We start from the raw sequence: 15,142 nt of genomic DNA, 5'->3' as shown, positions 1-15,142 counted from the left end.
AAACCAGCCATTCAAAACCAGCAGTGCCATGAAAAATGCATTCTAGCCAAATGAACAAATTGATTTCCTGAAGAGTTAACGGTAACATAATGTCTAGATATCCCTTACGATGTATGTGCTTCTTCTTGGGGTGGTTCACTTCACTTCGAGGATGGAGGCATCAGAGCTACACAAGCATGTCACATGTTAATCAGCATTAGAAGATGCAATGAGTTCATCAGTTACCTATTCTGACTTGAATTTATTATTTAAAAGCCATTCACACACATGACATGGAGAAAGGAAGCATAAAAAAAAATGTGACTTTCAGAAGTTGTTCAGATTGTCTGAAAGGTTAGTCTAAGGGAGCCCACAGCATACTCAAGGGCAAATGACTTCCTTTTAAATGTTCCCAAGGGCTTGTCACCTGTCCATCAACAATGCTACCTGAATTCTATACATAACAGTATCAAAACAGGCATCACTGAGAAAGCCCTTTGGCCAAGGCCTCACATCCAGATGTTTTATGTGGCTCTTCACCGAAACATAAACAGGCCGCTGAACAGAAGGTCAGACAATGTGCTCTGTTCTATTTACGGACCTATTTCATTGCAGCTTGCTTCATAGTGAAACTGCATTCCTCTCCTCTCCAGAGGGATTTTTAGAAACTGCTGAGCCCTGTGCTTTTAAGAGCCCAGGACGGAACTGAAAGCTTGGTTAGTTGCTTTCTCAACCCTCATTTCAGGCCACATGACAGGACTGCTCTGGACTGCTTAAACCAATATACCTAAATCTATATAGTACAACAACAATCAAGACGTTAGATGATGCCCAGTCTGCAATGAAAATGAAACTACAAAATTAAAGCTAGGCATGATGCAGACTAGGTCACTGGCATGTTTCTTAAGAGCGGGTACACACACATTTAAGACCCACTAGCACATGACATGGCTAGAACTCTGCCCATGGGAGACACTGCGGGTTGATGGGAAATATGTTTATTATGCTCTCTATAGAGACTTATCAGATACGAGATTTAAGGAAATCTACTTACACAAAAACAAGTCTTCTTTTTTTAAACCTTTTTCTTCACTAGAATAAAATGTACATAAATAACAGGTAGGAGCAACTTACAATGTATAGCCTTGCCACGTCCAAGTCACCGTATCCTACAATAACAAGAGGATGGAAACTGTTAGTTCAGAGTTCCAAATGAAACAGAAACCTGGTTTTAATACTGGTGTTCATGTGCTTTCCGAATTAAAAGCAGTACATTGAAAAATGAAACAGGTGTACTATTACTGTTACACTACAGTGGCTGCTCTGTGTTCTTGGCTTGCACGCCTACAGAGCAAAGGTGCGCTCCCTGCGTCACCACCTATTTATGGCGCTACGTTGCTCTGAATTGTTTTTAAAAAACCTACTGTGCATGCTTAGCTATTTTTCTCTGAATATGAATGTATCTGGATGAGTTTGCTTATAAAACCCAAAATATGTCAGTTTTCCAAAAAAAGAGGAAGAGAGTAATCTGGGAGAAAGATTTAACGTAACGCCAAGGGAAGGAATTTGAATAAATGACAAATGCAAACTCCCCGCCAGAAATACAAGGAGGGAATTTTGGAGAGATTTTAATTTTAAGTACAGATGTCCAAGGTTGAGACACCAGCCACTGAATGGAAAGTTGACGTGATCAAGAGCTCTGAATCTTAAATAACAGAGGTAATTAATAATTATATCTTGCCTTTTGTGCAAACTCCCAGGTAAATCAAGTCCTTCTCAGAACCAAAACACCCTCCACTAACCTGTGTTTAGGGAAACAGTGACACAGTCAATGTTCAGAAGACAGTCGCGTCCCTAGCTGGAGCAGAAGACACTATTTCCTGAGACCACGTGGGACTTGCAAGAGGATTTTAGGTCCTTTTCACGTCTTGTCTTTCGCTACTTGCCAAGAGCCACACAGCTAGTAAGTACTGAGCTAGTGATTAAACACCAGGCCTGTCCCAGCTTCGTCCTGCCTCTTCCCCTCTCGTCCGTCAACAAGGACCAGTGAATCCGGAAAAGTTTCCTTCCAGGCTTTATGAGCATCACAAACGCATGCAAGCTCTCCAACGACACTCTGAACCTGAGATGCCATCGTATCATCGTAGTGACAATACAACAGAAGGTAAAGAAGTGTCCTTCTGTAGTTTAGTGATGGCCAAAACAGAATGCAATACTGGCATCAACAAGTAACGGGCCATTCCTGCCAACATTTAAAAACTGAATGTGGCAAAGGGGAGGAGTCTCGCCATCGGCCTCCGCCATTTATCTGGTCAGACCTGGATTCAAACATCAGAACGGGCGGCAGGGAGTCTGTGCTGTTGGAAAGGTGTGAAGGTCCCCCCGTAGTAACCAGGATGCTTACCAGCTTGTTCGGGTATCTGAGGAGCACGGGCTGCACGGGGACCCCGGGGATGAAGGCTCCTGTAACCACGACAGAATTTTATAACGTGTTAAAAAAAAATTTATAACGTGTTGCTCGTATGAGTACAAGTCATACAACAGAAACAAATGACACACATATGCTGAAATATTTAAGAGTACACATAAATAAACATTTGCTCAATGTCAGTAAACCCCTAGTGTTTACCAAAATGAGAGATTATGATAACTCAGAATTATGGAAGCAAAATATCAGTGTGCCCATCACTTAAAACACAATTTCTTTACATCTCCATTTGTTTTCATTTTCCAAATACTGATTATTCAACAGAATTTTTTTAAGCAACAACCAAAATAGCAAGACAAAGAGAAAATCAGAAAATCTAGACCAAACCAAATGCTGGAATCAGCGAGAACTACTGACGTTGCCAGAAGTGAGTTCTACCTCTGGCTGGGAGCATCCTGGCAGCCGTACAGAAACATTTTAAAGTGTTACCAGTCACTATAAAATTACATCTAAAATTACACATGACTGTGAAACTCATGACCATAATATTGAAAAATGAAGGGAACCAAATAAAGCATTATAACATCTGTCAGAGGGGAGGGGTCTGGGGGGCTGGGTGAAAAAGGTGAAGGAATTAAGCAAAAACAACCCAAAAAAACAATTCACGAACAGAGAGCAGGTGCAGATTACAAGAGGGACGTGTGTGTGTGTGGGGGGGAGGTAGAAGAGGGAACGGGGGTAAATGTGATGGGAGGGGACCTGACCTGGGGTGATGAACACACAATACCACATACAGATGATGTGTTATAGAATTGGACAAGGAAACCTATATAACTTTATTAACCAATATGCCACCCCAATAAATTCAATAGATTACTTTAAAAGTAATGCCAATTACTGTAAAATTACATATACAGTTGCACATTACTATGAAACTCGTGACTTGATAATATTAAAAAATGAAGTGACCCTTAGAAAACATTATAATGATCAATGAAATAGGTTTTCTACTTGATGACACACAGCACCCCAGAGGAACAGAAAAATCTGCTAGTAGTTCTGCACAAACTCACACATGCGCGCGCGCAAGCGCGCACACACACACACACACACACACACGCTCCAAGGAAGAAGGGGTGGTTATACCACAAGGAAAGGAAAGAAGTGAGCTTTGTGGCTTCATAACATTAATGTTTTATCAGAAAGGAAGAAGTGCTCAGAGCAAACCCACAAGTTACTTTGTGTATTACTATCAAATCATTCGAGAACTCTCCCATACTGCTTTGTCACAATACATAATTTAATTTATCTCACCTGGTTTAAAAGTAATCAAACAGGAGCGATTAGTACAAGTACCTTCTGGGAAAACTAGTATCTTGGGAGAAAAGGAATAGATTTAATATTTCAGTCTAATGAATAGATTAGCTCATTATTCACTTGCTTATCACTTCACAGATAGCTGCCGATTCTTATCAATCAAAGACGAAATCAAAGGCTGCCCTTGATTCTAATGGGAGCCAGCATCAGATGATTGGGACTTGTTTTTCCTCTACAAGAAGTGGAGTCTGACCGTTAAAATACTCAGAAAATAGATGAAGGCTTTGAATCGAGCACACACTTAGCAAATGCTTCTTGGTGATCCTTAGGCTCTGAATAGATGGAGAAGATGGAGACCCGAGTCACGGCCAAGTGTACACTGAGGCCATCACATCCTTTCTGCCGCTGCACACCCTCGCCCAAGCCGTCTCCAACTTCTCCGTCTCAGCTCGCCCGTTAAACGGGACCACTCCCAACAACGTGCATGAGGGAACAGGAGAAGCGGGCTGCTTACAATATGCTTTATGCTTCTGTGAAGTAGTTGACGTGAGAAACACAAGTTAATTTCTTTTTGAGGAAGTGCTTTTAGCTTTTAATGCACTCCCTTATGTTTTCCACATGGAAGACGTGTATCACAGTCAGTTTCCCATTCTCTGAATAAAATAGCTGCTTGATTTTCTGAAGCAGTTATGACATAACAACACGTCAGGTGCCAACTACATAAAACAAAATAGAACACCCGTGCTCCTCCAGAAGTTCTTGACGTGCATTTTATCATAATTAGAGAGAGAAACATCTTTAGGCTAAATTGCTACCATAAGAGGTTATTTGTAAAATTGTAATTATGAATAGGTGCCATTCCATCCTCCCATTAAAAAAAAAATCGGATTCCTATGACAGTGGGATCCAATATCAACTATGATTTATTCAGTGGACATTCTATAGTTACACTATTAACCATGAATCATCAAGTCTCAGAGCTGGAAGGGGCACTGAATGTCACCTAGCATTTCCAATGCTCGAATTCTTTCTACAATACCCATCCCCACCCACCCACCCTTGAAGTGGTTGTTTAGACAATTCCAAAAAAGGGTTTCAAATTAGACAATGCTACCTACCTCTGGACAGAAAGTTCCTTGGAATGAGCAAAATGAGCTGAAATCGACCTGCGTGTTAACTCTCACCTCCCAGTCCTAGCTATGTTTCTTGGATCCAAAGGGAAAAATGGAACCCTTAGGATTTCAAATACCATTTCTCCCCAGTCATTTTTTAAACCATTCCTCACATGCCTGGGTTTCTACAGCCTCCGGGTTGGTCATACGCCCCTGGGTACTGTAACACCCCTACGTCACCATTGACGGCAAGATCCCTGCAGGACCACCAGCTCTGCTGGGGTGGCTTGCTTTCCCTGGGCGAAGGCAGAGGAATACTCATCGGTGTCACCCAGGCGGCGTTCTTCATCCAGTAAATGTTGCCTCTCCCTCCCCTTCCAAAGGCATTCACTCCAGGGGCTGGAGGTGGTCCGAGGGTCAAGTCTGAGAAGTTTCTACAGGTGTCCTATACGCCCCCCTGAGCTGAAAAGCACCATCTAAATAGACTTCAGATAAGAAAGAGTCAAGAGCTTCACTACATTTTAACAAACCCGTCATACTGCTAAGGACCTCTGAGTATTACTATCTCACCTTTTAAAAGGTGAATAAATTTAGAGGTAGGGAAGTACTTTTTATAACACAAGGTAAAAACCAGTTCTAAGAATTTGGAGAATAAAAAATAGAAAATAGAAAAGAAAGATACACTTAATCCCAAGGAGTATCTCACGGGGAAAGGGGCTTCTTAAGGCTCACTCATTTATTCTGCTCCTCGTACGCGGAAGACACCAGCATAGGTGTCCCCAAGAGACTGCTCTCTGTGGATCCAAATGAACACGTTTGCAAAAATACAGTTACAGCAACAAGGACTGCATTTTACCTGGGGCCACTCCCCTCCCGAGGTTGCTCGCCTGATTATTTCATTGATTGTGTTTTTGCGGGAATCCGGATCTATGCGGGATACCAACACTGGCTGCAGAGCCCGTAACAGCCCTTTAAAACAAACAAACAAAAGCATTCACAACCAAACAAATTTTATGAGAGCAAATAAAAAAGAACAACTTTGAAAAAGACAAACCTTTAATTCAAAGTGTATGAGAACTCCAGTTTCAAAAGGAGAGATGGATATTATTTATACCTGCAAATAGTTCACTGATTTCACAGAAATTAGCAGCAGGAATATGAAAAGCTAGTACAATTTGCTCCCTAAAGATCTTCTTCCTCAACTGACATTAAGCCTTTCAAATGTACTACAAGATTATATAGTTTTATTTTAGGGACACCCCGAAAATTGAGTATGTGAATTCATAGAACCCAGGAGTCAAAAAGCAATTATTATTATTCACTGTATTAAAATTTTCAGCACAGCAGTCTCCTAAATGAGTAACTTCTTAGCACGTGCTAAATAAACCTCAATTTACCAAAACTCTATTGCCCACAAATTTTTCAGGCAAATGCCTTACTACACAAAGCAGGGAGTTTCAGCGGAAAAGAGTCTTTCTTAGCTGAAGGACACAGCTGCAAGAACTACTATTGTTTCTGCCGAGGACCAAGGCAACACCAGACAACATTCACACTCTCTCCTCATCATCTGATGCTTGCAAGGACCTTGGGACAACAGGGAGCAGTTACTTGGAGACCAGGACCCTAGGGAGAGAGCCAAGCATCTGCTGGGAAAACATTTCACTAGCTTCACTATTTTTTACGGCAGGAAGCACTTATTGTTCCACGTCGTAATTTTCAAAGAGTTACGCACTGGCCCTCATGGAGATTTGGGGGAAATGAAGAAAACAGAGTTAGGAGACAAAAAGCGTGTTCATCAGCTTCATACCCTGCAGAGACATTCATGAAATAGCATGCAACGGGTGTTTTCACAAATCCTTTTGCTTGAATTCTTTCTCAAAAAAAGAAGCTTGTTAGGTATTTGAAAAACTGGTCTTTTATACAGAGAAACAGAAAAAGCTGACAGTACAGTGATAAAAATAAAATTTTATCACATAAGGGCACATAAATAGGAAAGTGTTTTTCCCCAGAAAGTCATTCTTTCAACATAGTACCTCATTAAAAGAAAATGTGTTCGAAATAGGTCATTATTGTAAAGTTCTTAAAAGTCTACCAATAAACTCAATAGGATTTTTTAATTTGAAGGCATGACCATGACACTATTTTATCTATGTTACCTTATGAGTACTTACTGCCAATCAGAGGGACATGCACATTCTCATTTCGAGACACCATCGAAGGCAGCCCAGCCACGACACAGGCGATCCCATCAAAGAATGATGAGTGAGGAGCAACAACAAAAATGGGTGCTTCCACGGGACTCGCGATCTTTCCTTTCACCGTAACTATAAATCCCATCGTGAAGAACAAGGCATGACCCAGAAACTTCAAAACTGGTTGGGAAACGTCCCTTTGAATAGACATATAGAAAAGACAGAATTGGCTTTCTCGCTGGCGTCTGCACTAAAGCACAAGGTGAATACCAAAACATATCAGAGCACTTCACTTTAAAATCTAATCTAAGAAGAATAGCTGACACTTCATGGAGCGCTTTCTGCCAGGCACTATTCTAAATACAGTATATTAATTTCTTGAATCCTCAGCCCAATTTTATGAAGTAGGTATTATTTTATTATTATCCCCGTTTCACAGATGTGAAAACTGAGGCACAAAGACGTAGTTTTCCCAAGAATGCATGGCTAGTATGTGGCTTCGCTCTTCAGTGACTCTAATGTGGAAAGAATGAATTTTCAACACACATCCCTCTGAGAAATTGAAATTAAGACAGCCCTTCCAAGTAACCTCCTTGGAAATCTACATTTGTGTCACAAAGATGCTGCTGTCTCCCCAAATACTTTTAGAATTCTCTGCTAAAACTCTTCTCAGAGTTATTTTAGGAATCATTTTTAAAAGTCAGCCTTCAAAGACATCATCAAGGATCTTAAGAAAATTCACCACCTCACGTCCTTGAACCAGAGGTGTGCATAAACAATTCCAGAAATCTAATGGCTTACTTTTTTCAAAAAGAAATCTGTCATTAAAGATGAACAGATTCACTAAACTGTGCCAGGAACTGTGCCGACACACGAGACAGGTCAGGTCCAGCCTCTGTCCTTGATGAGCTCAGATGAGTGGGGGAAACATAAAACACTCCTAGAAATCTCAGTATGCAAATAAGCACACAGCCTTTCATGAAAATGAAATACTATGTAGTATCTCATCTCCCATAAGACAGTTAATGAGAGCTTTTAAACAAATGGGCTTCCTATCTAATTTTCTCAACAATCTTGTAACATTATAGCGAGGAACTATTAAGCCACCAGCTACTGAGAAAGCCGTCTGACTCCTATTTCACAGTAGGAAGTGAGGCCCAGAATGCCCAAGGATTTTCCCAGGGGCACAGAGAAGTGACTGCAGCCCTCCTTGCACTTTCGTTTTGAGTTAAGCTCTCTATTTACCATAAGGATAGAAAGCTCACCCTCTCACGGCTTCCCACTCCTCCTATTTCTGATTTAGAGAGAGGTAGCTTCTAACAATTACATTCCCAAGTATCCCACATTCCTCATTGTCAAACGCTTCTACTTAAAATGTTTTTTGGATTTTTTTTAAAGAGCTGAATGTCTCCAGCTGCCTACCTAGTAACTCCAGTGTTCCCTGTTTGAGAGGAGGTGGAGACACTGGTTTAACTGGCAAAAATAGGATTTCCTTTTCCAACATTTATTTTATTTTCTGGATTTTTAGACTATTTCTTCCATCATTACGGGTTTCCATAAACCAGTAACAATAGCAACCACGGAAATATAATAATTGAAAGAAATCAGTGCGTGATGCCTTGAGTTCTAAAACACAGGAGTGTGATTTGTAAGGACTGAAGTGGCATTATTTCTCCCTGGGGCATTGCCAGACACTGATTCAGTTCCAGCTCAAACCAGCCTTGTGTTTCATGCTGATGTCTGTTCACCGGAACTTGAATTGAACAGCACAATACGTATGTCTTTACAAGTTCCTAAAACAGTGTTTCTCAAAATATTTGGAGGATATAGTCTCATTTGAGGTTCAGATGAAAGAAATAATCGCTTGTGTACAAAAAAATTGTGCACAATTTCAGAGAGTTTAACAGGGCCCTAAAACCCATCGACAGGTTTGTATGGAATCCCAGGCGAAGAGCCTCCACTCTCAGAACATATGTAGAGCAACAAGGGGTTCCGCCCAATGGGAACAACTTTTACTAGAAACTGTAATTCATCATCTTGTCTCTTCTCTAATATCATGCTAATTACAGAATGCTTGAAAACCAGTTCCAGTGGGTCTCCATGTTGTTTAATAAAGTTAGGCTATACTGACTAATAATTAAATTGTTGTTCATAATAAGCACTAAGGCAATGAATAGACTATAATCAGTCCACTTAATTACATCACTTAATAAAGTGTGTAGTTACTACAGAGGGACAAAAGCAAATGTGAAAACTAAGGAAGAGCAGACAAAAAAACAAAACAGGGCCTGACTTGTGGTGGCGCAGTGGATAAAGCGTCGACCTGGAAATGCTGAGGTCGCTGGTTCGAAACCCTGGGCTTGCCTGGTCAAGGCACATATGGGAGTTGATGCTTCCAGCTCCTCCCCCCTGTCTCTTTCTTCTCTCTCTCTCTCTCTCTCTCTCTCTCCTCTCTAAAATGAATAAATAAAATAAAAAATTAAAAAAAAAAAAAACAGGTGTTTTTCAATGGCAGTGGTTTCAGGTACACTCACTGGGTCCTGAGAACCAGGGACTAACACCTCCTGGCAACTAATTCAGAAAATGAAACAATCTGAATATTAGGAAGTTACAACTTCAACAGATTATCTGTTCTTGGGCAGTAGTTTCTACTGACCATAAATGAAAAAGTTTCATCTGAGAAACAAACATAAATATTTATAATTAAAATTGAGTAGGTAACAGAAAAAGACATATCAATCGCTAACTAAACTATGATCACTCTTCCTTATCTTGATTCACCTAATATTTAGACATAACTATTTCTTACCTCCTCCAACCAGTTACTGGGTGGGTCTGCTTTTCAGGACAACATGCTGTTGAAATTGCAGCAAATGGCCATGCCAGCAATAAAATCAATCCAAGTAACAAAGCACGAATTGGAAGCAGGAATATTCCAAGAAAGAAAATCTGAAAGTCAAAGTAGATCAAAAATAATAATAGTAATTATAAGTGGCTGTATCCTTTTAAAACGTCACTGGCAACGCATGACAATTTTAGCCACCTGGCCCACATCTGGTGTTGATAGTCTTTTTAAAATATCAATTTTACTGCAGTGCAATTTACATGAAAAAGGTACCTATTTTAAGTGTATAGATGGAGTTTTTAAAGTGTATATTGCTATGCAACCACTACAGTCAAGATATAGAACAGTCCTGTCACTCAAAGGAAGGTCCCTTGTGCCTATTTGCAGTCAATACACCCTCCCAACCGTTGGCAACCCCTGAGCCTTCCTTGCACCAGTTTTGGCTGCTCTGGGTTGCCGTATCAATGGAATCACACAGTGGGTGCTCTCATGTCTGGCTTCTTCCACTTCATATCTCTTGAGGCTCAACTATGTTGTCAGATGTATTAGTAACATAAGCTTTAAAATTGCAGAGTATGATTCCATTGTATGAATATGTTACATTTCATTTATCCATTCATCTGCTCATGGACAGTTGGTCTATTATAAATTTTTAGCTTTTTTTTTTTTTTTTTGTATTTTTCTGAAGCTGGAAACAGGGAGAGACAGTCAGACAGACTCCCGCATGCGCCCGACCGGGATCCACCCAGCACGCCCACCAGGGGCGACGCGCTGCCCACCAGGGGGTGATGCTCTGCCCCTCTGGGGCGTCGCTCTGCCACGACCAGAGCCACTCTAGCGCCTGGGGCAGTGGCCAAGGAGCCATCCCCAGCACCCGGGCCATCTTTGCTCCATTGGAGCCTTGGCTGTGGGAGGGGAAGAGAAAGACAGAGAGGAAGGGGGGGGGGTGAGGGTGGAGAAGCAAATGGGCGCTTCTCCTATGTGCCCTGGCCGGGAATCGAACCCGGGTCCCCTGCATGCCAGGCCAATGCTCTACCGCTGAGCCAACCGGCCAGGGCTTAGCTATTATTTTTTATTTTCTTAATTTTTTTTAAGAGAGAGAGAGACATTGATTTGTTGCCCCAGTTATTTATGCATTCATTGGTTGATTCTTGTATGTGCCCTGACTGGGGATCGAACCCACAACCTTGGTATATCAAAATGACACTCTAACCAACTGAATTACCTGGCCAAGGTGATACTAGCTATTATGACTATAGCTCTTATGAACAGCAACAGTCATGTTTCTGTGTGAACATATGTTTTCATTTCATTGGGAGTAAAATTTGTTGGGTCACGACGGTATGCTTAACTTTGTCAGAAACTGCCAAACTGTTTTCCAAAGTGGTTTACCATTTACTTCTCCACCAACAAGGCATGAAAGTTCCTGTTGTTCCACATCCTCACTGGTATTTGGTGTTGTCAGTCTTTGCAGCCATTCAAGTGGGTGAAATACTACCGCATTGAGGTTTTAATTCACACTTCTTTGACAAACAGTGATAATGAGCACATTTTTCAGGTGTTTGTTGATCATTATTTTAACTTCTTATTTTAAATGTCTGTTCAACTCTTTGGCCCTTTTTATTGGGTTGTTAGTCTTATTCATATCAATTTGTAGGAGTTCTTTATATGTTCTATATAAAAGTCCTTTGTCAATATATGTATTAAAAATATTTTTGCTTCTTCTATGGCTTGCCTTTCCAATTTCTTTTTTTTTTTTTCTGTACCCTTCCGAAGCCGGAAACGGGGAGAGACAGCCAGACAGACCCCCGCATGCGCTCGACCAGGATCCACCCGGCACGCCCACCAGGGGCGAGGCTCTGCCCACCAGGGGGCGACGCTCTTCCCCTCCGGGGCGTCGCTCCGCTGGGACCAGAGTCACTCCAGCGCCTGGGGCAGAGGCCAAGGAGCCATCCCCAGCGCCTGGGCCATCCCCGCCCCAATGGAGCCTCTGCTGCGGGAGGGGAAGAGAGAGATAGAGAGGAAGGAGGGGGGGGCGGAGAAGCAAATGGGCGCCCCTCCCATGTGCCCTGGCCGGGAACCGAACCCGGGTCCCCCGCACGCCAGGCCGACGCTGAGCCAACCGGCCAGGGCCTCCAATTTCTTAATAGGACCTTTTGATAAGAAGAACTGCACTTCTGATGAAAATTAATTAAAAATTTTTTATTTTTATTTCTTTTCTGTGTCCTTTCTAAGGAATCTTGACCTACCTCACATTCATGAAGATATTTTCTATTTCCTTCTTCTCCTTGAAGCTGTATGGTTTTAGCTTTTGTTTCAGCCCATGTCCATCCAAAAATGGCTTTTCTGTGTGTGGCGTGCGGGAGGGAGGGATCAAGGTTCATTTCTATCCATAGCTTTATCTGGTTGTTCCAACACCATTTGTTGAAAAGACTTGACAGTCCCCAATGAATTTTCTTGGCAACTTTGCCAAAAATTAATGGAACCTGTAAGTGTGGGCTCTCTATTCTGTTCCATCAATCTACCTATTTATCTATCCTTGGTCCATTTCCCACTCTCTTGAATGCTGTCCCTCTGTAGTAAGTCTCAAAATCAGGTAGTGTGTCTCCAACATTTTCTTCTTCCAATTGTCTGTGGGCTAATCTAGATCCTTTGCATTCCACATAAATTTCAGAATCAATTTGTCCGTTTCCATACAAACAAAAAATCCTATTTATTGGCATAGATAGGTGCCCTTTATAAGATTGAGATAGGTCCCTTTTATTCCTATTTTACTGAAAATTCTTTTGAACATCAGTGGATACTGAATTCTGTCAAATGATTTAACAAAATTTCTGCATCTACTGAAATAATCATAATGCTTTTCATGTTTTGCTAATATGATGAATTACATTGAAATATAAATTTTTACATGTTAAACCAACCTTTCGTTCCTTGGAACAAAGCAAACTCAGGAGGATATATTACCTTTTCCACATACGTATTTGACCTGCTTATATTTTATCAAGGGTTCTTGTATCTGTGATCATGAAGAAAACTGGTCAATAACTTCCCTTTCTTATAACATCTTTTTCAGACTTTGAAACAATGTTAGCTACCTGTTTTTATATATCCTGTCTTTATATGCATTTATCACAAAGTATTTACTAGCTTTTTTTATGCTTTCTTCTTTGAACCACTGATTATTTAAAAATGTGTAATTTAATCTCCACACATTTGTGAATTTCTCAGATTTTCTTGTCATTGATTTCTGATTTCAACCCATTGTGGTTAGAGAACAATATATTGTTGTGATCCTTTTATATTTACTGAGGCTTGTTTATGGTCTATTATAATTATCTATATTGGACAATTCCATAGGCACTTAAGAACAGAAGAATGTGTTTTCTGCTGTTGTGGGGTGGAGTGTGTCATATATACACATGGGAGGTAGATTATAAATTCTTCAGGTTGTCTGTTTCCTTGATGACATACTGTTTCACTGTTCTACCATTCTTGAAAAGTGGGAAATTGGACATTTCTTAACTGCTATTGAATTGTTCATTTTTCCCTTCAATCTACCCATTTTGCTTTCTGTTATTAGGTGCATATATGGTTATGATTGCTATATCTTCTTAATGAATCAACCCTTTTGTCATAATATGTCCTCTTTTATCTCTAGTTTTCTGTCTTATAGTGTATTTTATGTAATATTAACATAGCCCCCCCCCCCCCAGTTCTCTATTAATCACTGTCTTTTTCATTCTCTTTCAACCTATTCGAGTCATGGAATCAAAAGTATGTCTTTTAAACAGCATATAGTTACAAACTTTTTCTTGTAAGCTTTCTGGTTAGCTTATGTTTCCTCCAATCATTGCCTTAGGGAGCTGTGCTATTAAGCAATCGTCTCTGATGGTTTTTGACAAACACCCCCAGAGAAAAGACTGCAGTGAGTTGGTTTCAAGGCAGGTCAAATAAAGACAGCCTGGCAAATAACCAATAATCTCGAATGTAAGAAAGGACCCTGAAAATGAAGTTGGAACAAGGTTACAGAATATTGATATAAAATTTTCTGACGTTCAAAATGAGCCATCAACATGAATTTTAATTGAGTAAATTATCAAATATTGGGCAACTTTTTTTTTGTACCACTTCCAGGTTTGCAACAAATAATTGTACTGTACTTAACAGTATACCAATTTCAAATAACTGCAAATTAGGAGGATTCTCCCTCATATTTTCATCTGGTAATATGTTATCTCAGTAGGGAGACATTCCTTCAATATTCTCTCAGGGTTATCCTCTTCTCTGGATTGTCTTTATTGCACTTATTAAATATGAAATTATATGTTTTCATACTTGTTTAATTTTTTTTCAGTGAAATATAAGCTTTAGCTAGGTAGGGTCCTTATTGCTCCTATTCACTGATGTAACTCCAGAGAACTGCCTTGTGCCTGGCACATAGTAGGCATTCAACAAATATTTTTATACAGTAAATGACCTCACACTTACTACTAAACACTCATTTCCATACTCTACTGATGAAATGAAAGCTTCTTTCCATGCCACTGAGGAGCAGATCCTCAAATAGTCACACAGAGGAGAGGAGCAAAGCTAAGCTCTGTCTGAGATGCAAAAGTGGTAACAGCCCTTCGGCAAGGCATTGATCATCATTCAAGATTAAATTTGAATTCAAATTAAATTTAGTCTGAATTAACCATATAAATCATACTTAAACAAAAGTATGTCCATCTTTTAAACTGGATAATATAGCCAACATCATTCTTCAATTTTATCTATTCATATCTTCCCTTTCTAGACCATTCAAGTCATTGAAACCTATTTTGTATCTCTGATCTATATGGATTTTTAACTAAAAAAAAAAATACCCAGACTATATTCAATTCTATTCAACACAAATAGTGAATATTAAGTACTACATTAAAAATGTAGACAACAAATAGCATAAGATAACTATCAATTTTTTAAGAGAGAGAGAGAGAGAGAGAGAAAGGGCGAGAGAGGGGGAGGAGAGAGATGAGACATACCAACATGTAGCTGCTTTGCTTCAGTTGTTCACTGATTGCTTCTTGTACATGCTTTTAGCAGGGGGCTCAAGCCAAGCCAGTGACTCCTTGCTCAAGCCAGCAACCTTGGACTTCAAGCCAGCGACCTTGGGATCAAGCCAGTGACCTTGGGCTTCAAGCCAGTGATCTTGGAGTCATGTCAATGATCTCACACTCAAGCTGGCAAGCCGTGCTCAAGCTAACGTGCCCATGATCTAGCCAGT

The 15,142-nt window shown here is 40.4% G+C and overlaps 1 protein-coding gene across 1 annotated transcript in view; it reads right to left on the bottom strand.

Annotated features, from left to right (window-relative positions):
• LPCAT2 (lysophosphatidylcholine acyltransferase 2) overlaps positions 1–15,142 on the bottom strand; it is a 62,084-nt gene that overhangs the window by 44,762 nt on the left and 2,180 nt on the right. The window contains exons 2-7 of the mRNA XM_066243202.1: positions 9,838–9,977; positions 7,008–7,225; positions 5,693–5,805; positions 3,722–3,782; positions 2,384–2,442; positions 1,114–1,148 (exon numbers count right to left, since the gene is read on the bottom strand). Of these exons, the coding sequence (XP_066099299.1) occupies positions 1,114–1,148; positions 2,384–2,442; positions 3,722–3,782; positions 5,693–5,805; positions 7,008–7,225; positions 9,838–9,977 (626 nt within the window). The remainder of the gene's footprint in view (positions 1–1,113; positions 1,149–2,383; positions 2,443–3,721; positions 3,783–5,692; positions 5,806–7,007; positions 7,226–9,837; positions 9,978–15,142) is intronic.

This window comes from Saccopteryx bilineata, chromosome 9 (assembly GCF_036850765.1).
Source record: "Saccopteryx bilineata isolate mSacBil1 chromosome 9, mSacBil1_pri_phased_curated, whole genome shotgun sequence".
In the NCBI taxonomy this organism is placed as follows: domain Eukaryota; kingdom Metazoa; phylum Chordata; class Mammalia; order Chiroptera; family Emballonuridae; genus Saccopteryx; species Saccopteryx bilineata.
This window is presented reverse-complemented; position numbering and strand designations above follow the sequence as displayed.